At 40.5% G+C, this 27,760-nt stretch overlaps 2 protein-coding genes across 4 annotated transcripts; one reads left to right on the plus strand and one right to left on the minus strand.

The window, feature by feature from the left end:
- Positions 1–233: 233 nt before the first annotated feature.
- Positions 234–2,065, minus strand: LOC125237684 (60S ribosomal protein L15). Its single transcript, XM_048144834.1, has 5 exons — positions 1,943–2,065; positions 1,512–1,704; positions 1,114–1,250; positions 794–904; positions 234–516 (listed from the first exon to the last, which is right to left on the minus strand). Exons 2-5 carry the CDS (start codon positions 1,681–1,683, stop codon positions 322–324), a joined length of 615 nt encoding a protein of 204 aa, XP_048000791.1. The 5' UTR covers positions 1,684–1,704; positions 1,943–2,065; the 3' UTR covers positions 234–321.
- Positions 2,066–8,557: 6,492 nt separating this feature from the next.
- LOC125240295 (double-strand-break repair protein rad21 homolog) lies at positions 8,558–27,640 on the plus strand. Of its 3 annotated transcripts, none has more exons than XM_048148177.1 (21): positions 8,558–8,669; positions 8,966–9,268; positions 11,249–11,364; positions 11,823–12,006; positions 12,934–13,096; positions 13,875–13,984; positions 14,123–14,235; positions 14,781–14,901; positions 15,781–15,904; positions 16,380–16,600; positions 18,359–18,466; positions 18,820–18,904; positions 19,839–19,901; positions 20,230–20,379; positions 20,751–20,852; positions 21,036–21,134; positions 21,511–21,723; positions 22,852–23,069; positions 23,758–23,847; positions 24,320–24,484; positions 25,443–27,640. In XM_048148177.1, exons 2-21 carry the CDS (start codon positions 9,011–9,013, stop codon positions 25,566–25,568), a joined length of 2,829 nt encoding a protein of 942 aa, XP_048004134.1. In that variant the 5' UTR covers positions 8,558–8,669; positions 8,966–9,010; the 3' UTR covers positions 25,569–27,640. The 3 variants fall into 3 exon arrangements, with proteins under 3 accessions (XP_048004134.1, XP_048004125.1, XP_048004141.1); XM_048148168.1 differs by having other exon boundaries at positions 8,581–8,701; XM_048148184.1 differs by lacking the exon at positions 19,839–19,901 and having other exon boundaries at positions 8,581–8,701.
- The last annotated feature ends 120 nt before the right edge of the window (positions 27,641–27,760 follow it).

Consider the following 27,760-nt stretch of genomic DNA (forward strand, 5'->3'; position numbering starts at 1 on the left):
TTTGGGGTTCTCATTCAATGTACTACTAAAGGGGCAAACCATAATATAAAATGTTTATAGTTACCTTTTTGTTAAGATTGTGCTGTTTCTAAGACAAGATTTGAACCTGTAATTAAGAGAAAACTTGTAAGCGACCTAATTTATCACGAATTATATATATATTGGTTTTCGTATTTCAATATACTTACACGAATCAAGAACTTAGGACCGGACATGTCTCAACAAAACAGATATAGGTTTTTATGTTTATTAGGCCATTGGCTTTCCATGTGAAAATAAAGATAGACAAATAGAAAGTCATTGACAAGTCGCATCTGAAGTTTATCGCTTGCGGTGGAGCTGCAGCGTGTTGCGACGCAGCCAGGCGGCGCGGCGGGAGCCTCCCGTGGTCTGCGAGTAGCGGTGGCCCTTGCCCAGGCCGCGGGAGCTGCGCCCGGCCGACGTGAGGCCGCGCATCTCGCGATGCTTGTGGACAGCATTCACTATCCAGTTGATCTTGGGGTCTCTGCGGATGGCCTGTAAAAATAGGACTGGTTCAGTAATGTGTGTCAAATGCCATGGATGGACAGAGTGGGGGAAAGCATATCAGATAGTTTGGTAGGTGAGTATTCAGCAAAACCTTTCAGATTGGTGCATGACAAGTTGTTCATCATTAGAATGCTAAAATATGTAATATATTTGTCTAATTGTCTTTCAAATAAAACATTTGAGAGAACTGGCAGCTTTCTACTAGATTACTAATGGACAAAGATCTAATTTCCTTAATTTTATTTTAAAGTTGGGTATTTCTTACCTTGTGAGAAGGATCAACGAGGATGACCTCAAAGTATTTGTAGGAAGAGTCCTGGGCGACCCAGTATGAGTTGAGGACACGGAGACCTCCGCAACGGCGACCAACACGCTCCTACAAATAAAAATGTACAAGTCAGGTGTGAAAACAAGTACTAGTACTAAAAGCTCAGACAAAACCCATTATAGAAAAATGTGGGAAAGATGCAAAGAGACTAAGCACTTTTATCAAATTTAACATAAAAAAATCATTCAACAGTGGTATTTAAGCATCTTGTGAAAGCATGTTGGAATGTTGGAATTTGTATTACTTCAAGAACTAACCTCCGCAATAGACTGCAGGTTGCGGGTAGGCTTCAGCTGGTTGACTCCGTGGCTCTTGGGCTTGCCGTAGGTGCAACCCTTGGGGACCGGGCGCTTGCGGCCTCCACGGCGCACGCGGATTCTGAAGATCACGTATCCTGCAAGAACGACGGTTTTTAGGTTAGGACACAAAGCACGCACGAAACGGACGTCTCCGCCACGCCGCCTGGATGTAATTCAAACGTCTCCTCAGTACATTCTGTATTGGAAGGACGTAAGACGCGCCCCAGGCGGCGCGAGACACGCGACGCCTAAGTGGGGACGCTGCCTTAGACCGGTACGTAGACTTCGACTTCGTATAAAGTATGAAACGTGGTTTAGGTTATGAATGAAAGTTTAGAAGAGTGAAATAAATTTACCTTGCTTGGCGCGGAATCCCAGCCTCCTCGCCTTGTCAGGCCTGGTGGGCCTGGGGGCGCGGTGCATGCGCGTCAACTGCCGGTATTGCCATACCCTTATGCGCAAAAGAAAACGCATAACATCGCTCAGCTTTTTGCGGTACAATTCCTGAATATATCTGTACGCGCCCATCTTGGGAAGCCTGTGGCAGACCTAGCAACAAAATCAATTATTTGATCAGAAGTCACATCATCGGTCTGGCCACAAATAGAGCGATCCATGACCCATTCCCGTCACATAAAACATGTTCTCACTGTAATCAAAAACTACATTAAAATGAGATAATACACTTTAATACTTAAAAAGAACAATGCAATAAGACTTTATAGTACTAAGATTACATAAAACACCACTAATGCACTATGATTATTAAAGATTAAATTCAACATACGTCTCGCGTACTCCACAGGTAAACCGGAAAAGAATACTAATGGACTGACATATAATATAAATGACATTGACAGCATGGGCATGGCAGCATTGGCAGCAGTGTATGTTGCCATATGCATTAATAACTTTACCCCACCTGAGCTAATTTAAATTTAATGTCATCAATATTTTCTGATTAAGGCCCCCCACAGACGGGAGACAAAACTGTTTTGTCTCCGTCGCTCGGTCTATGGGCTAGTATGAAGGTGCGCACACGAGGCGACGCAACTTTTCATACAAATACGAAAGTCGCCGAGCAACTTTGTCGCCCGTGTGCGCGGAGCCTTAAATATTTCTTACCTTAAGCACAGAATCTACTGAAACGTGTAGCACTACAAAGAGTAGAAAGCCGAGTACTCCGAGTAGCACAGCGGCGGCGCGGCGCGAGTTTGTATGACGGTGTTGATAAAAATGATAAATCACATAGGCTGCACCTCTAATCCCACGCCTTTAGCCAGATCGAGGAGCCTTACCTATATTACTACAAAGAGCATTGACTCACTACGTCATTACTATATAAAACTTTCATTTTGTTTATCTCATACGTTGTATGTTTAAAACCACAAACTACTAAGAAGATACTACGTTTTAAGGGCCCCCACAGACGGGAGACAAAACTGTTTTGTCTCCGTCGCTCGGTCTATGGGCTAGTATGAAGGTGCGCACACGAGGCGACGCAACTTTTCATACAAATACGAAAGTCGCCGAGCAACTGTTGCCTCCGTGTGCGCGGGGCCTAAAACAAACTTATATACCTCGTTTGAGGGTATAATTCATAGTACTGGCAATATATATTTATCGTTCCCATCGCTACCAACATACAGGAAAAATCAAGCTATTTGAGACATATGTTTTAACATTGGAATGTTTAGTGGTACCTATATCAAATTCGGCCTCTTTTTGGATTTTGGCTCCCCACAGACAGTCTTAAAAATTCATAATCTTAAAAAAAAATTGTATGCAATTGACACTGACAGATCTGTCAGTGTCTTGTCAGTGTCAGTTTGAACTGTCAGATTGCATACAAGTTTTTTTTAAGATTATGAATTTTTAAGACTGTCTGTGGGGAAGCCTTAGGCTCCCACAGACAGTCTTAAAAATTCATAATCTTAAAAAAAAATTGTATGCAAATTGACACTGACAGATCTGTCAGTGTCTTGTCAGTGTCAGTTTGAACTGTCAGATTGCATACAAGTTTTTTTTAAGATTATGAATTTTTAAGACTGTCTGTGGGAAGCCTTAATACTGTTTTTACAGCTTTCTCATTCCTGAACGAAACCTAAATGTTGCCATAGAATAAGTTACATCAACCCTCCAAATTTACGGTTTTTTTTAATATTGACGAAGAAAAACAAATCAATCTTGTATTTGTATATTACTACAGAATATGTATATAAAAATATATTTGTATTGTATTTGATATTTACAAAATGCCGCCATTCTAAATTCTTACCTACATTAACAAACTGACCGGAACCGCACGCGAGCAGCCAACATTGAAGTCTATTCTGATTTAAGGCCGGCAACAGACGAGTCTTAATTTTCATAATCTTAAAAAAAAATTGTATGCAAACTGACACTGACAGATCTGTCAGTGTCAGTTTGAACTGTCAATTTGCATACAATTTTTTTTAAGATTATGAAATTTTAAAGACTGTCTGTTGCCGGCCTAATTGATTTAAAAATCGACATGACCAGACATCGGATTCTGTGGGGCGAAACTTCTTGACAGCTAGGGACTTCCTATATCGATAAACTCATTTATCGATACTAGTTCTATATACTAGTGACCGCCCCCAACATTGTGTGTGTTTTTGTAACTATTGTTCTGAAGACAAGTATGAAATTCATACATAGCGTCTAAAATAAATAACGTCGAAATAAATTGTGACGAGTAAACTTTAAAAACGTTTTTAAAAAGAAGAAAATTGAGTTCTTATTTTATTATACAGGGTGCCCGGTAATTAAGAGGGCACCTTATACTGGTCCAGAAAATCGACTTTAAGGTTTAGTAAAAGACGCCTGGTTTTCGAGATTTTCACACTTTTTAAAATTTCAATGGATATTAATGGACAACCTTTTAACAACCAAGAGGGCACCTTATACTGGTCCAGAAAATCGACATTAAGGTTTAGTAAAAGTCGCCTGGTTTTCGAGATTTTCACACTTTTTAAAATTTTAGGTTGTATTAAAATTTTAAAAAGTGTGAAAATCTCGAAAACCAGGTGACAGGCCTTTTAACCACCAAGAGGGCACCTTATACTGGTCCAGAAAATCGACTTTAAGGTTTAGTAAAAGTCGCCTGGTTTTCGAGATTTTCACACTTTTTAAAATTTTAGGTAGTATTAAAATTTTAAAAATTAAAAGGTTGTCCATTAATTACCGGGCACCCGTTATAATGTTTTTTTATACTACGTCGGTGGCAACCAAGCATACGGTCCGGTGCGGTGGAAAGCGGTTACCGTAACCTATGGACGCCTGCAACTCAAACGGTGTCACATGCGCATACTCTTTTAATAAAAAAATATTTTATAAGCAAACCTTTGTGTGATCACATTTAGAACTAGTATCGATAAATGAGTTTATCGATATAGGAAGTCCCTAATAGAATCATCCCTAGAGTCTGGCTAATGAAAGTTGATCCCGAAAAAACGTGGCAATTTCAAAAAAAATTGAGCTGGCAACACATTAATAACATAGTTTCTTTTTTATTATTTCTAATTTATTTACAGCACTTACTTTACTAATTTTTATGGTGTTATTCATTATTATTTATAGATTTCGCTGTTAACTTTTACTAAAATTCGTTAAAGTGACAGTCACACTGACAGATGACAATCGATGATATGACATCCAGAGTTGCTGTTTTAAAAAAATACTGGGTTCAACTTTCATTAGCCAGACTCTAGCTGTCAAGAAGTTTCGCCCCACGGAATCCGATGTCTGGACATGACACTGGCAAATCATTAGGAAGCCATAAAAAAAGTCTAATGTGCCGCGCGAAGGTCGTCGCCACTGATTGGGCCGCGAACTCGCGGCCCCCAGCATGTACTTGTTGCGTGGCAATAGAATCGCGGAGTGAGCCTCCCTCCCCTGATATTACTGAATTCACTCAGATAAATGTGATAAACTATATAACAGATTAATAATTAGTTACTAAACTATATTTAACTTTGATCCATACCATACCGCCTTATGCAAGCAAGTATGGGTGGAGTTTCATTAATGTTGGTCTCAGACGAATGATCCTTAGATAGATGTTGGTAAAATTTTCAGTCAAATGTTCATTGTTCATTGTCTTTCACTATTTCATTAAGAAAAATATAAGATGCGAATGCTGATACGAATATGATGGCCGCTGTACACATGTGGCCAACGGTTCCACCAACCCTTGGAACCCCTTGGCCAAGCGTGTAGAGGGCTACTTGGCCGTATGTTGGCAGTTGGCGCTAGCGCTGGCCGGCCAACCGATTGGTGTCGGTTTTTTGTCCACACATCAAAGGATCTTGGCGCCAATGGCCAACTGCGTTTACACGTTGGCGCTTCATTCAGTTTGTCCTCAGCCGTCAGAGAGGACGTCTTTACGAAAATAATAAGTTTATCTATGCCAATAATAGTGTTGACTTTAAGAAAAAAAATAACCTTGCAAATGTTTAATGTATTGCCTAAAAAAGATAAATGTGCTTATCAGAATATTAAAAAAAAAACATATTTCAAATAATTTAATTTTACTACGCGGTTATTATTTTTTAATTAAATTTTGCTAACAACGTCAATGACCTAGAATCATCTAGCCTTTTCCATTCCACGTCCATCTTTCATGAAGAGCCAATGCAAAGTGATTGGTTCACCAATGTGTAAACAGCGACTCTTATTTTGGCCAAGGGATTCTACCAAGGGTTGGACCAACCGTTGGCCCCATGTTTACAGCGGCCATAAGATACAAAAATAATGTATACATTTAAATATCATGATGAGGCTGAGGTCTTGGGCTGAGGCTTAAATAAAAACTAATTCTTAAAATATACCGGTTGGGCCAATGGGCGCCTTTAGGGAGGGCGCACACGGGGGCGACAGTCGCTCGACGACTTTTTTGTCTCTGTCGTCACCACTTGCGACAGTCTCCGAGGTGCGCACACGGGAACGACAGCGACGTAACCACAGACTACTAAAAAGCTATTACCATAGACTAATTCTATTATCTTTGGATATTTCGGATGCAACTTTTTCTTTTTGACGTGATAACGTCTAATAACTCGTTACTACGGGCAGCATGCACGAAAAAGATGACGTCATTGTCCCGTTTCCCAATATAGCTTAAGCGCCATCTATTGGCGCGCGTTGGAACTAAGCGGCTGATCGATGCGCTCGGTATGGTTGTAGCGTGTGGCCTGAGTAAAGCACCACAGCTGCGACAGATGGCGCGCCCGTGTTTATTATTTTTGAGTGTTTGTAATTTAAAAACATGAAAGATTGCATTAAAATAAGCATCTTTTATAGAATGAAGTTGTTTGAAAAACCTACTTATTTAGGAGTTAGAGCAGTACGAAGTTGCGAATTTTCCCATAGTATTTACTAAGGCGCCAGAGAATAAATTTACGATGATTTTTTTTACCAATATAACCTATGTTAATATTGATAAATCATATAGAACACGTTTAAATAAGGATGTTTTGTTATATAAACTTTTTCTTCTCCATTAATATTTACTGAGATATTAGGGTTCTAAGATTAGTAAATGGCACTAGCACTTTAATAAAATTAACGCGTGTCTCGCAAACGGTCTAGGATACAAAATGACGAATTTTATATAGGTATAGGTTAGGTTCGTTAGGTATCTTCAAACGGCCGAAGGCTCCTATTCTGTGCAGTTTCTGTAATAAGCGGGGCTCCGTCGATATCGCTTTCTGTCTCTGGCGCCTTAGTAATGCTACGGGAAAATTTTGCAACTTTGCACCACTCTAACTCCTAAATTAGTAGGTTTTAAAAAAAACTTTAATTTATAAAAGATGCTTATTTTAATGCATTCATTCTAATAAGAACAAAACACTATGCTAGAAAGAGTGCAGAGGAAGTTCTGTAGGCAGATTTACAAACGACTGTACGGATATTACCCATATATGTATCCATCTCTATTCGTAACAGGAATGGTTGGTCTTCAAACTCTAGAAACCAGACGGAAACTGCTGCATATTATGCATTACCGCCAACTGTTTCACCATAGAGTAGATGACGCATCCGTGCTTGAGAGAATGGGGCTGCAAGTGCCAAGAGCGAATGTGGTGGTTGGCATGCCGGGCGCGGTGCCGGCGCGGCGGCGGCGGCGCCTGTTCGCGGCGGCCGGCGCACCGCTCGAGCCCGAGCTGCTCTTAACCGCATCATGTTGGAGACAGACGATATTGACATATTTGCTGATAGTGTTGGTGTGTTTTACAGAAAACTCTTAGGTTCATAGACTCTACACTCCTTAGGTGATTAATTTAATAACCATAGTTTAACTTTTAACTTTTATTTATGTCAATTTAACATGTATATTTGCTTTAACTTCTATTTATGTCCTTAACGGGATAAGTTCGCCTTTGTACATAATTATATTACCTTTGTACAATAAAGTATTACTACTACTACTACTATATTACCACATAAGTGCTTTGGTGAAATACTGTTAACTTTTGTGTATTTTTAATAAATAAATAAATAAATAAAAAAACGTGAAAAAAGTCCCAGAATCGGGCCCCTTTTGCTATACTCTGACCGCCCCTGTCTATACTACTGTAATGTTTGACGTTATCACGTTAAATTAAACTACCGTCCGTAAACCGACTTTACAGACAAACAATTTTTCATTTTTTAAAATATTGGACAGAATGAGAAAAACAAATCAATTCATCTTGTATGCAATTGACAGTTCAGATCTGTCAGTGTCTTGTCAGTGTCAGTTTGAACTGTCAGATGCATACAAAAATATGAATTTTTTGTATTGTATTTGATGATTTACACAACCCGCATCGTTTTTTCTAATATTTCTTACTTACATATAATCTTTCCTCTAAACTACGTGTGACATATTGCACGGAGCAGCCAACATTGAATTGTCGTCTTCAACAATCTGCATTTAAAATTATGTTTTTTTTCGAATAACTGGCAACATTGACAACCGACCGACGACTGTTTTGTCGCCGTGTGCGCACTTGCATTGAAACCCATAGGGAAGGAGATAGTTGCGTCGCAGGCCTGTCGTCGACCCCTGCGACAAAAAAGTTGCGTCGCAACGTGTGCGCACCTTCAAGCTAGGAACACACTACGCGGACGTCCGTCGTAAATCGACCGCGGACGGGAATCTGGACAATGGAAATACACATAACCGTGCAAACTATCGGTCGACGGACGCGGACGTGGCCTTGAGCGCACGGACGTCCGATCGAAATCTGGCTCTCTGGATGTTTTGTTCCGTGCACACTGATAGGTCGCGGTCGCGGTCGTTTTACGACGGACGTCCGCGTAGTGTGTTCCTAGCTTCATACTAGCCCATAGACCGAGCGACGGAGACAAAACTGTTGCGTCGCCCGTCTGCGCCCTCCCTTACATTTAACGGTTTTTTTATAACCCTTCATGGAAAGTTGGAAATGGAAACACTGATGGCGGCCATCTTGAAGCGGAATTGTTGTCATGTTTACGTTGTGTGAAAGGTGAAATTAATGAATTTTGATAGTATAATCAGGTAATTCACCCGTTATTATCATTAAAACTAGCACGTGAACCTTACATTTCATGTTAAAGTGTTGTATGATTTAAATGATAAAGCGCCCGTCAAAAAAGCCCACTATCTAGAATAGGCGCCAAACTGTTTGTCGTTAACGAGCGACATCAGTGGGCATTGTTTAGTTTGTTCCTGTTTTTTGTGGTCAAAATGACTGTGATGGACGTTTTTGTGTTTATTGAGAACTACTAAACTTTATAATTGTAAGTTGTGCATTTCTTTCAGGCCAGCTTTGATGTAAATCTGTATTGGATCAAGTAGACATTCACTATGTTTTACGCACATTTTGTGCTGGCCAAGAAAGGGCCGCTGGCCAAGATTTGGTTGGCAGCCCACTGGGACAAAAAGCTAACGAAGGCTCATGTGTTTGAGACGAATATTGAGAAATCCGTAGATGGCATTTTGAAGCCTAAAGTGAAAATGGCTTTGAGGACATCTGGCCATCTGCTGCTTGGTGTTGTAAGGATTTACTCGCGGAAGGCCAAGTATCTGCTGCAGGATTGTAATGAAGCCTTCGTTAAGATCAAGGTGAGTTATGTTATTTATCACTTATTTTAGGTTTACAAAATAGGAAATTACTTCATGCTATATTATTGCAATCTGCATAGAACTTTGACATTTAGGATATACTCGATATAAATATTAATACCACGTTCCATACTATGACTGTGCCATATGCCTGCAAAATATACGAAGTCCATGTTGATATTTTACTACTTGAACAAGGTGAAAATTTTAAGTGTTATTTCATGTTGTTGGATTAGCCTCATAAGTAACGGCATACTTGTTTATAGTGCAAATTATTTTTAAGTTTTGAACTCTTATAAATAAAAGAAAGTTCCAAATTCAAAAATGTGAAAATTGGTTGGGCTATACCTGAGAAAGAGGGGTGTTATTGTAAATTATGTTTTTTAGCTAGATTTCTTACTTTCTCACAACAAATATTTTAATTTCTGTGAAGAAGTTTATGTATAATATTTCTATTTATCAAAGATAGATTAATGTGTTAGGAAAATGTGTAGGCGCCATGGACAGTACAGAGGGACACTGCAAGATGTAGTCCTCAGTAATACAAGAACCTGCTATTGTAGAAATTAATTTCAGGAATTTTATATCCAGCCAATATTGTTGCTTTGACTTTTTTTACTTTGACAATTTTTTTACTTGTTGACCATGTGTACCTAAATTGTGTGATCCCAGTTGGTCGAAATAAAGTGATTTAATTTAATTTAAGCATTAACTACACTTCAATTGATGTTGGTCACTTGAAAGGATTAACTATTTACATGCCTCGTACAGTTTCTATGAAATAATTGTAATGTGGGCCAGATAAAATTATTTTGCAGACCATAGGTGGCCTGCAGGCTGTAATTTGCCCAACAAGATATTTTAGTTAAAATTGTTATATTAAGTACATACTTATTTTGGTAGTGTTTTATTTGTATTTGTAAGTTACATCTGACTAGTGACGAGCCGTTCCCGGGAATATTCCCTAGATGGGAAAATACCCGGAAATATTCCTGGAATTATTCCCTCAGTAAGGAAACATTAGGGGATTTTGATATTGAGTATGTTTATATGTCATGTTGTCGGAGATTCTATTGAAACATTATACATATTAATATCTACCGAGACATTAACACATATTAAAATTTATTTCATATCCAAAACATACAAACCATCATCCAAATCCACAGCGCAGACTACGTCAAACGCGTAGGTACATCATGCAACAAACTTCGTCCAAACACACAATAGACATTAACTAGTGTAAATTGCGTGCAAAAGTTATTTCCCAATGTTCCCCAGTAAATTCCCATTGTTTGCATGGTTTATTCCCAATCTTCCGGGTAAATTCCCATAGTTGCTGGGAAAGTTGAAATAAAACCAAATTTGAAAAAAATATTTACACTGTTTTAAAAATATTTATTCGCCTAAATGGTAGGCGAATTTTGTAGCTATTTTAGGGTTCTATAGTCAAATAGGGGAAACCATACTAAACTTGTAGTTTCGCCATGTCTGTTTGTCTGTCCGTCCATCAGTCCTTCCGCGGATAATCTCAGCGAGTTAGCACTTGAAAGCTGAAATTTGGTACCAATATGTATATCAATCAGGCTGACAAAGTGGAAAAAAATGTTTTATCAGCATACTACACGTAAATAGGGAGTGTGTTTTTTTTTATTTCAACCCTAACGTGTGACATATTGTAGGATAGGTATTTAAAAATGAATAGTTAATTTACTATTTTTTTGATTAAGATAATATTTTTGAAATAATCACTCTAAAAAAAAAAAAAAAAAAAAAAAAGCTTATACTTAATTATGTATGTATAATATCTAAGATGTTGTTTTTAATAAAACTCAGTTTATTACTGAACATACTATTCATTTTAACAAATTTTCATTCATATTTAAATAAAGGAAAAAAGGGAATATTCCCGGAAAAAAGGGAATATACCCGGGAATATTCTCATGGCACATATAAACTACATCTGACTGATAATTTCAGATGGCCTTCCGGCCAGGCATGGTGGACTTGCCCGAGGAGCACAGAGAGGCCGCCATGAACGCCATCACCCTGCCCGAGGTGTTCCATGACTTTGACACTGCCATGCCAGAGTTGAAGTAAGGATTATTTTGTTTAGTTTATTTACGTACAGTCTAATAACTACAGCTGCTCAACTTCTTCATAATATCTGGAAACTGATTATTTTTCCTGTAAACAGTCAATCTAACTCCTGGATTGGACCTAGAATTTTACCTTGTGATCTTATTATTAAAAATTTTTACAAGCAGAAATTTGAAAAGAATATGTCATCGCGACCTTCTCCTGAAGGATCTGCTCTTGACAATTTGAGTACATTTACACTAAAGATTTTGGTTTAGGATGTATGCATGTATGGCTAGTACAATTAATTTTACGATGGCCTAAAAGTTTATGATCCTAGTATTATTATAGGATCGCCAATAATGGTACTGGATTGCCACAGGCACTGACCATTTCATATCAATTGCCTTTCTATTTTACTTATCACTTATGAAAAACTTATACAAATTATCAACATCATTTTGTCTGTATTCAGTGAGGTCGACATTGAGGCACAGTTCTCAATGAACCAGTCCCGTGCCGAGGAGATCACCATGCGGGAGGACTATGGTTCCCTCAACCTCGTCAACCCGGACGATGGCTTTGGAGACATGGGATTCGACACGGACAACCCGGACATAATGCGAGAGGCTATTGGGACCGAGGGAGGCCTGGAACAGGTAAGAAACTATTTCATTTTTAATTAGGTAATTTTATTGCTATGATCATGAATAAATTACGGAACAGCACCCTAGCATTTCATTTCATTTATTTCTTGCTTTTGTGGGTTTACAATAGATCTTACCTTACAACTAGACATCAGTGCTTTTACCACAAACCCTGTTAGGGCGCTGCATTATTATATACTTATAAACTAAAATATACAATATTTACAACATACCTAACTACCATGCAGTTTACATATGTAGGCTCTTAAAACTATTCAGACTCCAAAAAGCTATAATATTAATTTATATCATAAAAACAATTAGCAACCAAAAATTCTTTAAGAGTTTTATAAAACAAATTTTCTTTTTCTATTAATTTTATACAATCTGTTAGTTTATTATAAATATTTACACACATATGATGCGTAAAACATAAAACACCCCTGGATTGTGGGTGCTATTGAATTAGCAATTGTTATAAATTACAGTGAATAGTGAAATGTCAGATAGATAAAAATATTTTCACAATCCAGCTGTCAATTTAGATATTGCTGCATTATCTATCACTCTTCACTGATGTTTATTAAGGTCTACATATAAAAGTTAAAACACAGAGTAATGACCCAGTACCTCTCCGTTTGCAGCACTTTTAAAATCATAATACACACGTCTATATTCGCCGGACTCTCTTACTGATGTATAGATAGTATGTACCAGTGGCGGCTGGTGAAAATTTCTGCTAGGCAACACCGAGCAAAAAATCTACCTTTACTTTAGGTACTTTACTAGTAGGTAATCAATTTTTGTCAAGCCTGCGGGAATCGGCTCGTGTGGATCAGCCGCTGCTTGTACGTACTGTAGTTATTGTCACATCAGCACATGAGAGACGACCGGCGCTCTCACAAACCTTGCGTTTACTAATATCCGTTCGGGGTGCAGAGCAACCTGCTGTTCGCGGACGGGTCGTCGCTGGAGCTGGGCAAGGAGGGCGCGGGCGCGGCGCTGGCGGCGCCGGGGCTGGCGCGGCGGCTGGAGGCGGCGCCGCACGCGGCGCTGGACGACGGCTTCGGCGGCACCATCGGCGACGTGCCGGACTTCGGCCGTGAGTCTACCACACGCTCATCTTATACTGCTTTATTATACTCCTACCGACGATTATTTATATACGATTTACAATCTTCATACTAAGAATCGTACCTCCATTTTAATACTATCATAACTACGCTGATCGTGCCTACAAATTTATTTTTTTCAAAATGTGTATTGAGGTGATATTATGATATTAAAATAAAGAAATATATCATTTGTTCTTATAAAAAGTAAAAACACGCAAAAATATTTGAGGAAAATATGATTTTGGCCATTTCCAGGCTGCGAACGGCGCCATTTAGTTTTAAGCCTATATGGGCTTTGTCAGTCCCGTATTATATCGTTCTTGCTCCTACAATCTTCTTTGCTTTTCCCGAAGGTTGACCGGTAGAGAATGCCTCGTGGCATTAAGTTCGCCTTTTATACATTAAGTTGTTCTTTTGTGCGAATAAATACCATGAATTATAAATATTGTATTTAGGGTTTGGTATATTGGTATTAAGCAAAGAAGACCCGTGAGTTTGGTTTAGTATTCACCATACCAAACTCCTTTACTTGGAGTGTCAAAGTTATGAGGCCGTAAAAAGCGCCGAGCAAAAGCGGCAAAGTCTTTAACATGAACACCCCATAACCTGTACCTGTAACCCAGAATTAATCTTGAATTTTCTATTTTGTTTTAATTTATTTGTTACTTGGAATATTCTTTATAATATTGCACTTCACTGAAACATGTGGCTGACATGCCAGAAGACCAACCGGCATGTTCATTTTTGTCTTATTTGTGTGTACAGATGCGGGCGGTTTATTCGAAGGTGATCTCTTTGGCGATGTATCGGCGGCGGGCGCCAGTGCCGGCTCGGCCGCGTTAGCTGGACCCTCGTCGCAGCCGCAGTCATTACAGGTAATATTACTATGCTTATTGGCCTTTCATTCTTAGTAAACATTTAAAATCCTACCAATTATTTACAATGTCATAAAAATACAGTTAGCAGGATTTTACAATGTGATTTTACTTATTGACTGGTTATGTTTTGTGCAGGCCGAGATTGAAGCCGCAGGAGTCAGCGAGGCGCACGCTCCGGCGCCGGAGGCCCCCGACTCGGACGACGATATGGGTGACCACTACGACGCCGGGACCTCGCCGCAGCACAGGTGCGTTCATTGATGCCAATAGTCGGGTCCACACGGGCCGCAGGCGTACGGCCAGTGTGAACCCGGATAATGAGAAGCAAATTTCACCTTCCCGGCTCTAATGACGATAAGTACCTAATTTGAAACGAGTGGTGATAAATAGGAATATAAAGGGAGTGTTTTAAATCGCTATTCAATGGTTCACAGTGTACAACCATTTAAATTTTTGACATAAGCACGTAAAGTGCTAATTACTGCACCGGTGTGATAAAGTAGCATCCAAATCTGTTTTAAAAATTTTCAAGTTCCTTTTTTAATTTTTTTATCGAAATGTGGGAACAGACTTAGGATTTTGTAGATTGCAGTCGTGCAATTCGTCAAAATGCGTGACGAATCGCACACAGATCGAACGCGATCAATTAACATTATTTCACTTTTTTTTCAAATAAGCATATGTTAATTAATCGCGTTCGACCCGTGTGCGAAAATATGCGTATATAGCGCGGGAAGTTAAAGCGTGATGAATCTGTTGTAATATTAATGAATGTGTTCGTCCCCCCCCGCAGCTGGGGCGGGTCGGCGCCCGCGTCGCCCGCGCCCGCGCCGCCCCCCGCCGCCCCCGCGCCCGCCCCCGCCGCGCTCATGCCGCCGCCCGCCGCGCCGCGCCCGCCCTCCGTGCGCGCCATGGTCAGTGTCTGCGTCTGCACCACGCTCACTACCCTACCCGCCACCACATCTGCCAGCAGCGGCACGTCACTTTACCGCGAGCCGTTGTTGCGCACGACTCTCCCCGGGTCACAGGGGGTGAAGGGTATGCGTGTCCCTTCCACGTTTCACTCGGCGCTAAACTTACTTGCCGCTCCTTGTACCTATCCATCTCGTTCGACTCGGTCCGACCTCGCGACCGCGTACGTCCTTCTATTGATACTACTGTGACACGATGCCGACTCGATTCGATTTCTTTCAACGTGCTGCCTGAGCACAGAATATATAATAGTACAAGTACAGAAGGCACACTGCTTTGATGTTCACGAAATGCCGCCTTTTTAAATGCCTACAAAATTCTAACAAACAAACGAGCCGCACGTGCGCAGCGTCGGAGGATAGGGTTGCCTATGGTTTAAAACGCATTAATTCTCAGATAAATAGTTATACTATATATTCAAGTCTTGAATACTTTATAGGTATATATACAGTATTATTATAATTTTATTTAAGCCTTAAGCATCACAAGCCTTATTGAACTTTTCCGTTGGCCTTAATTAACTAATAAAACTATTTAACTAAGCATTATTAACCATTCCACACGTGGACATCGCATATGAACCTTGAAAAAAACTCGCTACGTAATGTAACAATAGAAAATGCGAACGTGCGTTCCGTGAGAACGCGCGCCACCCCTGATTAGGCCGCGAACTCGCGGCCGCCAGCATGTACTTGTAGCGCGGCGATAGAATCGCGGAGTGAGCCGCCCCTGGCCTAAGTAGATTATCCTGATATTAACTTGACCGCTTCGAAAATCCAGTATCCTATCCAAATACAGAAAGTAAATGTGTACGTCCGCAGGAGGTGGACGAGGCTCCGCTGGCGGAGCCGGCGCCGGCGCCCGAGCCGCTGGACAACACCACGCTGCTGCAGAACGACGAGGAGTCCTTCGCGCTCGCGCCCGTCGACGCCACCGTGCTCAAAGGTAACCTTTACCGTCTCTGGTGATACCGCTTTTCATACATTGATTTATAACATCCCAATACCGCGCATTCGCTGTTTACACAAAATCTACATATAAAAACTTACCACGTTCGACTGGTAGCTCGCCTTACGTACAAATTTACAAATGTGATAGAAGGGAATACATGTCGAACGTAGTTCCCGGTAGACCCTATTTATTTTCTATAGGGAAGGCACGAAAACATTCCTCGAGCGGTTTTATTAGACGCCAGCTGCGGCGACTATCAATGTCTTGCTATAAAATACATATCGTAACAGCTATTTATTTTCCTTAATTTTGACCGCGTCTCACTCGAGACAATTACACTATTCACAATCAAGTCGTTTATTACCACCTCTATAATACAGATAGTGTCGAAGCGAGAGTACACCTAAAGAAAATGTAATGACTATGAATACCTTCTTTACGTCACTCACGTCATTTTTACTCCACACAGGCATTACAAAAACGAAGCGCAAACGCAAGCTGATCGTGGACGAGGTGAAGAACATATCGGGCGAGGAGATGAAGAACCAGCTCAGCAACACGTCGGACATCGTGACGACGCTCGACCTGGCGCCGCCCACGCGCCGCCTCATGCACTGGAAGGAGACCGGCGGCGTCGAGAAGCTCTTCACACTGCCAGCCAGGCCTATACCATCTAGAGTTTTGTTTAAGGTATAGCTTACATTCTCTTTCACTCATGTGTGTTGAGTTTACATGTAAGTCACGTGTGAACTTCATCAAATTATTTATCTATCGTATGGCTTTTACACACTGGTTAAAACTTATTATATGTAGTTACCAGGGATGTAACGGATGTGGTTTTAACGGAACCGGAAGCGGAAGTTTTGAATTTAGTTTAACGGAAGCAGAAGCGGAACCGGAACCAGAAGCGGAAGTTATAGATGTTAAAAACGAAATGAAAAAATACCACATAGGTATAACATAAACCAAAACTAATTAAATTACCTAGAACTTTTAGGTGTTTACTGTTCAGCCTGTAATCAGCAGTTTGTAATCAGCCTTTAGGCCCACTTAGGTTTTAAAAACGAAAAGAAAAGTTACCTGATATTTTATCTTAAGTATATCATTCATTACAATCCAAAAATTTAAATCACCTTGAACTTTAAGATTGTTTGTTGTTTAGGTAATCACTAAAAATCACATAAGAATCCTTTTAAACCTTTATTATGCCGTAAAAGGTTTTAGAAACGAAAAGAAAACTTACTCGTAGGTAGTATAATACAATCCAAAACTAACCAGTAAAAATTATATGTGTAATTGTTAGCACACAATTAAATTTTTAAATTAAATGGAGTGATTGTAAAAGAAGTAAACTAACTGTATTTAATAAACAAATCTAAGGGGAGCTTCTAAGGGGATCGTAGATAAGCCCTGCACCACTGAATAGTTGTTCACTCGCTACTAACTAGGTGGACAGGACAAATATTGGCGCGCAATGGAATGAAGCGATTAATGTTTAGTATCGCAGCACGTGGCAAGCGGAGAGATGAGCGAATGATAGGTATAGACCAGGGTGGCTAGCCGAATGGCACAATCGCTCACGAAACGCTCACGAAACGAAGCGCTAGTAGATATCTATCTCTATCGCGCTTGCGTATTGGCGCGACAGAGCCAGCGGCGTATCGCTTTCGTTTGGCGTCGGAGAAATGCCATTCGGCTACGGGGCCTGTTGGTCTTTGATGTACGCCGCTCATGTCCCACCGTCGCGCTAGGTTCCGACATCCGTTATAACTTCCGTTTGAAAAATAACAGAACCGGAACAGAAGCGGATGTGTAAAACAAAACGGAAGTTCCGCAGTAACGGAAGCAGAAGCAGAACTCCGTTACATCCCTGGTAGTTACATTAAACTAAACACTATTTAAAATTTACAGTTCTGCAGATAAAAACTCGCATTATTTGTTAAGTTTTTGAAATCTTCCGCGGGCCCGTTGTACTTGGTGATGGGACACTCGAACACTGTGGTGTATAGTCTGTGCAGGGTCTCCACACTCGCATGCCGCCGACTCGCTCCATCCCCACTTGTGCCGTGTGCGCGCAGTTACCGAACCCAGTCCTCAGGCGGTTTAGTTTGCACCATATTTGTCTGCTCTCACTGTGCGAAATTGAAAGATGGTGCAGTTTAATCAAATTTATTATATGTAATGCTCTAGAGCATAAAAATTATATCTTTATTAATTTAGCAATAAGGTTAAAGTAATATACACTGACACTGAGACCAACCCAAGGACCTTAGTCTTGAATAAATATGGTGCAATAACCAGAAAATTCGAGGATTGACCATTTTAGAAACAGCAAGGTTTCCATGGGGAAACCTGTGCAATTTTGTCAGCGCGTCATAGAGCAATCAGTACTAGCTTACGTAGTTCTCATATTCAGTGAGTAAGATGTAACTAAACTGTTTGTTCCAGAAATACCAGCGCAACATGACGCTGCGCAACGAGGGCGAGGAGGGCGACGCCAAGTCCCCCGAGCACCCCGAGCCCGCGAGGCGCATGCGCAAGCGCCGACACGACGAGGTACGTACTCAACCACTCAACAACACGTAGTTGCTTCTAAACAAGCATCGAGTTTTATTATATGAAGCTAAAAAACTCCTTCACGGCTAAGAAGTCCCTGATTCGCGCGGGTACCATCTCAATAGCAGGGTCCACACAGAGCGAGGCAATGTGCTCGCGCGGTAAACGTTCAGTGTAGACTTGTCTCAGTCGAGGCAGCAAGCACGTTTTCCTCGGCCTTTGCGAAGACAGGTCATTAACATTTGCCTCGAGAGCGTACTGCCTCGCCCTGTGTGCACCCAGTGTCAATTGTTTTTTTTTCTATTATAACTAAATAATACTATAAAAATCAACATCATATTTAATATCCACAGTCGATGCTGCCACCGGATACGCCCGCGCCAGCACCGGACCTAGAACCTCCCACACCTGTGCCACAGGAATACGAACCTTCAGTCGGTGAGTACCTTAGATTTAAACATCTCTGCCGTTCTCGAGAATATACTTCGTTTTGTATAGGAAATATTCTTGGACAAGAATGTTTTTCACTCAAAACGGTGATCCTTTTTGATATCGGGAGAAGAAATTGTTGTGCACCTCTCCGCTTTTTCACGGGTGTTTTGTATCTTTCTCATGCTTCTCACAGTTCTTTATTATCACATAATATACATGTTATAGTATTTTTCGTGCCTGACAAATGAGTCTTAACATGGTTAACATAAATGCTACGAATATTTTGCAGACGTAATTTTAATCTTTATTATAATAAAATTAATAGAATAGGCTAGTTTCCTACTAGTCAAATCAGCTTCTTTTTAAGAACTGTCAAAACGATTTGCTAGTATGGAATTAATATGAAATACTGAGGAGTGACGTCACGGTCAATTCATTTACTTTTTATCTTTCTCTTTGACTTATTAAATAGAAATTTTGTTGAAATACAACTACTGTCCATATATTTATTCAAATTTTGTGGAGCTTTATTTCGTGCAATGCATAAAATATTTTATTTTAAGTATAGGAAACTAGCCTATTTAAAATCACTATGTGACGAAAACGATTTAACGGAAAAACAGTTGTTATTTTCTAACCATCTTACCGCCAGTAACACAACACCATCTCTTGAGTGTTTTCGTTTTCTTTCAAAAACATGTTTTTAAAGCCGTTAGAGACGGCCGCACCAGACCGCGACTTTGGTGCGTTTTAAATATCAATTTTTTTTCTATAACTTATAGCTGCGATATGAACGGAAAATTTTACAAACGATCCCGGCCGCACGAAAGTCCGGTCCGGTGTGAGCGTCTGTAGACACTTTATCGCTTTCCTAACATCACTTTCATAACATATCACCTAACCTCCGCTGTACTAACTATGTCGCCATCTGGTTGGGTAGAGCCGGCGCAGGCGGGCTACCAGACCCCGCGCTCCGACGTCGACGAGGCCCCGCAGACCCCAGGTAACTCTCGCCTACTAACTACTTGCCTTCATACTACTTTGCTTTTCATTTTCACAACTTATACATACTACTTTATGTTCACATTTATCTCGAGTTACTTTACTGTTGAGGTTATTTGTTTATTTTAGCTCGGGCCGTTATTTCGTGTATCTGAAAAATATCGGAGTAGAATGTATTGTACCCGCCATATTTGGTACAATTTTATCTTTATTAGTGATTATAGGAGTTTATGTTTTGTGTTTAACTGTAGGCCAAAAATGTTAGTTTAAAAGTTTTACTTATTTTAGTGTAAAGTGTGTAAAATAAACGATTCGGTTGTAAATATCAGGTATGCTGAGCGCGCTGGGTCCTCCACTGACGCCGGGCGGGCTGGGCCCGCTGACGCCGGGCACGCTGCTGCAGGGCGGCCTCACGCCCGGCGGCTTGCCTCACGGCGGCCTCACGCCCGGCGGCTTGCCGCACGGAGGACTCACTCCAGGTGAGTAGACAAGCTCGCTTATAGACGATGCTTCTCATCGTTCCACCTGGGCAAACAGAAGCGGCGCGGCCTACCCTACCCTTCCCTATGGGTAGTCTGTGTCTGTCTCGCGGGCGAGATACCCTCGCAACCCTGCTGTACGTTGTCTCTAACTTCCTCAGTCCTCGTGTACAAATTCTTGTACATATTCCAAAATTTATTTTGAACTTTTATTGAGTAACAAAAGGTCCCAAATTAAAAAACAGAACAAATGATGCCAGGACTCGGGAGGCTATATTATGTTCAATACGAATCTTTCGAACCAATCTCACACTAGATAGGATTCAAAGTATTTAGTATTTTAGATTAATTCGGAACAATTTGTCTCGCAGGAGGCCTACAACACGGCGGCATGACCCCGGCAGGCTTGCAGCACGGCGACGGACACGACTTCGGCGCCGGCGGCATGACTCCTGCTGGCTTACACCACGGAGGTGACCTATTATGCCCTATTCTGTACCATTCAGTCAGAGTTATACCACACCTCGGACATTAGCGATGTTTGATAAAAATCGGTCCACAAGGGGGTTTGTCAAAATTTTAATTTTGTGGTTAGGTTATTGAATTACCTATATAAACTATCCCTGAAAATGTCTTGACATGATATTGCGTTTCAGGAATGACTCCAATGGGGCTAGACAGCGGAATGACGCCGGGCGGCCTCGGTCACGGCGGCTTGACGCCCGCCGGCTTACACCACGGCGGCATGACGCCAGGTTACAATTTTTCTTAATTCAATCTTTGTATATAAACAAATTTTCTAGTTAACTAGACTTTACACAAATATACACTCTAAACCAAATATTAAGAATATGCCTGAAACAAATATGCACAATTTTGATACCCTTTGACTTAGGTTTAGGTGATCACAGTCAAAAATTAGGCATTTGTAACTTTCGGAAATAGATAATACACTATTCTTCTGTATACTCGTAGTTATGAGTCCCTTATGAGTTGAGGCATAACATCACTTGCTCCATTTACGGATTATTTTCCGTTTAAAAGAGTACAATTTTCGGTAACTTAATTCTAAACATTAGAGATGTCCGATTTTCTGATGACATGTACGATAAAGAAAGCCTTTATTTTCAGGAGGATTAGACCACGGCGGCATGACGCCAGTAGGCCTCCAACATGGCGGTATGACGCCAGCGGGTCTTCAACACGGCGGTATGACGCCGGCCGGTCTCCAACACGGAGGCATGACGCCGGCCGGTCTCCAGCACGGCGGCATGACGCCAGCCGGCTTACAGCACGGAGGCATGACGCCCGCTGGCTTGCAACACGGTGGAATGACGCCGCAAGGTAAGTGATATCAGGCTTCCAATACGGCGGTACGGGGCCAGCAGAAGGCACGACTTCGTTTCGAATTATTTCAAAATAATAAAAGCATCCGCGGCTCCCACGCTTTAGAATACGTTCAGCGAGCGCGCGAATTTTTCGATTGTAGCAAATTATTTTTTGTTTAAAAAAGTACTCAGCACTTAAAGCGTCTCTTATGCAAGGTTGAAGGTTTCGCAACAATAGTATATTATATAACGGTAACGTTATGAAGGCTATAAAAGTTGAGTACCGCGGTTAGGCCACGAAGGCTTGCCGAGTGGCCTAAGTAAGGTACGAGACTTTTATAGCCTTCATAATGTTACGATTGTATACTATACTTTTTCTACGACAGCCACATACATACCTATTCGAGAATAATAAAATGGGTTAGTTACTTACTTCATGTAATGAATGGGAATATTTGTGTGGATCGTCGTAGCATTGAGTATTCTGTCCACATGTTGATGGCGAGAACTTGTTGCACAATTCTTCAAAATATGCCAACAACGCCGTTTCAGAGAAAGTTGAAACATTTTTTTGCAATTTCCATGTCAAAACAATCATAACATTTTTGGTACACTTTATCTGACTTTTCATGTAACAAATTGTCAGTCACTTTGAGCGCCCATAGCCTTGATTTCTTCGGAAGTGCATTTTTCACCAGAATCACTCATAATTACTTATGTTTTTGCACAATAACGTCGAATTAAAACAAACTACACACCACCGAAATAGTTCAAATAGTTTCGTGATAAGTTTACAAATGTCAAACATACCATAGACAAGAGAAATAGAAAATAAGCCGGTTTTCAATTACGAAAAATGTATATTATTTATTAAAAGTTACTTATTACTGTAACTGAAAACATACCTGATAAATGGAAGTTGTGCTTTTAAAAAAAAATTTACAGAACTCCTATATTCATATGATTACTGCTAGCAGTAATCCTATGAACCTATAGACAAATAGACTTTCTCATCGTTACTCAAATGAACTTAATTTGGATACCGCTGACAATAATCTAATTGACAGATTTAAGTGCTGGAGTAGAAAAACTTTTATAGATGCAGTTTTTAGACACATAATTGAGATGTGTTATTTATTCGCAGGGCTGTCGCACGGCAGCATGCTGGGGCACGGGCACGGGCACGGGCTGGAGACGCCGCTGCCCATGATGCCGCAGCTGGGCGGCGAGGGCCCGGGCGCGCTGCTGGCGCGCGCGCACGCTCCTCCCGCGCACGCGCACGCGCACGCGCCGCCCGACCACGAGCTGCACACCGTGCCCATGGAGCCGCTGCCGCTGCACGGCCTCGACCCCGACTACCAGGTACCGCACTTGTACACTTGAGCTTATACGACTGTTCTTTTTTCAAATTCGGAAACCAAAATTGCAAGAACTCATACGTTGTCAATCGTATCCGGCGGTCTAGCACAGCCGTCTGTTTGTGTTTTATAGGAGTAATCTTTGCTAATTGCTACAGTTTTCTTTGCATTTTCTCTACTTGTTCAACGGACCTAACTTGGGGTTCGCTTAGCGATGGAAACGTAAAGTCGGGGTTACAATACAGCCACGCCGCGTGTCGCAACGCAATCGGTTACATACATTTTGTCTGAACGTGGTTACATTAGCTCAGTCCCGCGTGTTGCCGAGCGGCCGTATAACCGAATACAATCCCACGCGTTGCGGCACGCAGCGTGGCTCTAATGTAACCCCGGCTTAATACTGCAACGTAGCACCGACACGCGAGTTTACGAACACTTCCAACCTATATGGGAAACTAGACCTTATTGACATCTAGTCCGATTTCTTTACAATGGTTTCCGTGATCTAAATGCCCTAAAATGCAGTACATACATACATGTATATACCATACAGCCGCAAAAACAATAAGAAGTGAGTCTAACCCAATTACGGAGTTAGAACATTATGACTAATTTTAAGTCACACTCCTTTAGAGTTAGGCCATCGACTTATTGTTAATACAGTTTTAACATGAATGCGTTTTCATTTTTAGGCTGGTATGCAGATGACCAATTTGGGTTACGACGACAATGGCCACCAAAGTCCGCAGCACGATTACGACTTACCACCCAGTGTTGAAAATGTAAGTATGGCTTTATCACGACACAAATAGACGTTTTTTCCTACTACATAAGCAGGAAACATATAGGAAAAGAGATCCACTGACAAGAGTTACCGACTCTACACAAAATCGAAAAAAATGTCAGATTGCTTTCAGCCAATCAAATCCAATTTTAAAGACTGTTCCATAATGCCTACTTGTCATCGTTAATTTAATCTTTTCGACGCCGTGTCAAACACAAATGCTGTTACTCAACACCGAAGTGTTAAAACGGAAATTTAACTTTTTCTATATAGGTATGCACATAATGCCATGTGGTTCTTTCTGTACTTCTATCGGATCTGAAGTTGGGATATATCCGACATATCCGTCGCCGGTCACCAAAAGGTTAAAGGTCGTTTGGGCTCCGGCTACCGCACTCAGCCTCGGAAAGAGAGGTCATCGTGTATATCTGAACGCGCGTGTGAGACAAGACAACATTTGTCTGTCGCAGGGCGAGGAAGGCGAGCGCGAGGCGGGCGAGACGGACGAGCAGTTCGAGGAGCGCGTGCTGAACCGGCGCGCGGCGCAGCTGTTCGCCGTCATGCGGCCCAAGCTCGCCGCCGGCCTGCAGCTCGGCTTCGACGACCTCGCGCCCCGCCACAACAACAGGAAACAGGTACACTTGGCTACCTGAGGAACGTCGTCCTTAGAGTATAGCTCTAAACCAATGGTAGAACACTGTTCGCTTCGGGCGGACCCTCGCGTGACCCGCCGGTCACAGTCTGGCCGCTGTCTTCTTTTGCGGAACGAATTGTTTAAAATACGTAAACACTCAATTTCTCGGGTCGTTTTCCTGTCTAAGATTAATAATAAATCGAGTGGTTCTTCGATCTCATCCATTCGGTTATTGTTAAAAAAAAGAGGTTAAAAATATTGACGGGGTTTCTTTAGACGGTTCATAACCTCCTCACGAAAATTAGTCAATCATCAGTTGTACCACTAGCCTCCTTTACCTTTAATCTTATAAAAACAATAATGCATAATAATATTTTCTCAAACATGGTATGAAATATTGATGTTATGTGCCTTATAATTGGCAGCGAAGTATGACGTTGCAGGTGCGGCTAGGACGATTGATAGATAATGGAATTTCATACAAACCTTGCTGCTCTTTTTTAATTTCCAAACACAGATAATTGTGACATAACATCCAGGTATTTAGCCAATTAAAAAAAAACTATAAGGGGCTTTATAGACGTGCCGACTGCAACTGGTACGGGCCCTAGACAATATTTGATTTTGGGTGCGTTTTCATACAAAAAAAATTTTTTTCGTTTTTTTTTTACTTTTTGTTTTTTTATAAGCGTATACGGGGTATCAAAGGGGAACGAAAATTCGATTATTTTTGCGCTACGACGCACCGTTTAGGAGATACAGCCATCCAAAGTTACTATTTTCAGTAGACTTTATTTATTTCATACAATGTTTGAGAAAAGCACTATACATACCTCGGCGGGAAATGGGGTTGCCCGCCTCAGACCTATCCGGCCTCGCTTCGCTCGGCCGTCTATATATCTTCGGCCGGCAACCCCTTTGTCCCGGCCTCTGTAGTAATGTACTATTTTTTCTTCCAGGTGGCACAGAAATTCTATAGTTTATTGGTACTGAAGAAACATCAAGTATTAAAGTTAGAACAACACGAAACATATGGACCTATTACTATTATTAAGGGCGCGCAGTTCGAGACGGAGGCGATCTAAATACTATAATGTTATTTATATTAGCTATAATATAAAAGAAGAATATCTAAAATAGTATGTAAAAGAGGGTATAAAGAGGTATCAGTTATAGTGATGTTTATTGAAGTACTCTACTTCACACAGTACTAGATTGAGCCAAAAATAACGATTGTATGTTGACCTTACGATTTGAGTCAACGGGGCCTGAAATGAATTGATGGACCAAGGAGCGCACTGATCTCAGTAAAAATTGATACGATATATCATACGTACAGTACATGTAACACTTGCCCCGTAGTCTCATTTCGTAAGCGATCACAGTTCTTTTTGATAGCCTCGTTAGGGAAATGCCTTATTTTGTTTTGCTATAGGTTAAGTCAAATTATTGTAAAAATGTTTACAAATAACGTTTTAAATTGCTTTCAAGTCGAAGTGTAGGTTGCTATTGTTAATGTATCTTAAATCCCAAAATTATGTAAGCGTGTATTTTTTGTACTGATCATGTTATTAAGGAGACAATTGGTATGCATGTTTGCAGAGTGCATCTATTCTCAAGGAAATGTAGGATATTGTAGAAAATGTAGTGATGTGTACTGCTGCATGCGAGTTTAGATCTGGGCCTTGGCGGGCCTATCTCTGGGGACCTGAATTCGAACACTCGTTATTAATATTTTAAGACTATCACTTATCAGAGACTGTATTAGTATCATTTCGGGCCAGTGCTGTCATCAATTGCACAGAATAAAACAAGAATGTGTAGGTACAGATCATTTTTCCACTCGGATCGCGATGTCGGAATTGTATTATATGTATTAAAATGTAGAAATTTTTGTTAATAAATAATAAGACGTTACACACGGAATATCCATACTGTTAGATGTCAGTTTTTTAAATGGGTACATAACCTATACAATTAATTGGAAAATAGACTATACATACGAGAATGAGTTGTGCTTGAGACGTTTCGTGTGTAATATTAGTAAAAATTACGCCTCCTAATGTCGAAATCTGTGTTCAAATGTCACTTATGATGTTGTACAGTGGGCTTGATTAGCACTTTTATTGTTACACTCTCAACTTATCAGTAAAAAAAGGCTCGAAATCAAAATTTCTATGGCATGTACAGAATTACAGACTGTTGTGGATTGATACTTACTAAAACTGCCAACTACTCAAAGCGGGTAAGTCTACATCTATCCAGTAGCGAGTTTCCCGTCCACTACAAAGCTCCACACCACACTGTATACCATCATCATGTGATAAGCAAATGCCTTAACGTAATCATTGCAATATCACTGTTAACTTTCGTTTTTTTAGTCACATAGACGTTTCATTTTCAAACATGCATGTAGATTTTGTGAAAAATCAAATAGAAAAATGTCTATTTGATTTTATCTCGAATTTAATTGGTTAGATAAATAGATATAATAAAGGCAATGACTTTTACAATATAGAAAATAACGTCAATGTGGCTAATGATTAAGCTAGCAATAACATTTGTTTGTACGATATGTCGCTGTTTTATTACCGCCAGGTATACGTTGGCACCGCTATAGTATTTACACTATACCATATTTTATGTAACGTTTATTCGAATTGTTAGTATGTATTAGATTAAAGGTTGCACATTGCGAGTATAGTGTGGTTGAAGAAAATAAATTAAGATCTTTATCTAGATAATTAGTCTTGACCCCGAAATGTACAAGAATTTAGAGTGATATTGTATGAACACCAACAACCTTCCATAAATAAATATAAGTTATGTAGTTTATTTGTGGGGCTAGCATATAGTTGTTACATTTCTTTGAGAACGATGTTTATTTTTGTGTGTTTTTTGACATTGCAAAGTGGATCCATTCCACATGTTTTGGATTGTATTCATTTTGGACACTCATTTAAAATTATGTGTAAAAAAAATATAACGCATTATAAATGCCAGGCACTTTTACCAAATCTTTCAGTTGACTAATTAATATTTAAGTGGTTACCTCCGCATTGAGGAATGCCTTCATCTACGAGCGGGAGTGGCCACTTAGATTTAGATTTTTTTGTCATAAAACATTTCTGTATTTGCAATAAATTTGTTAATAAAATTAAGAAGTATTAATTACATCCTATATAGAATTTCGTTAACCCTTTGACGGCTGTAGCCGCCCATGTATATCAGTTTACACCCAAGCAAGTGCTGCCATCTACAATTCAAGTACGTTTTC

This window comes from Leguminivora glycinivorella, chromosome 2 (assembly GCF_023078275.1).
Source record: "Leguminivora glycinivorella isolate SPB_JAAS2020 chromosome 2, LegGlyc_1.1, whole genome shotgun sequence".
NCBI lineage: Eukaryota > Metazoa > Arthropoda > Insecta > Lepidoptera > Tortricidae > Leguminivora > Leguminivora glycinivorella.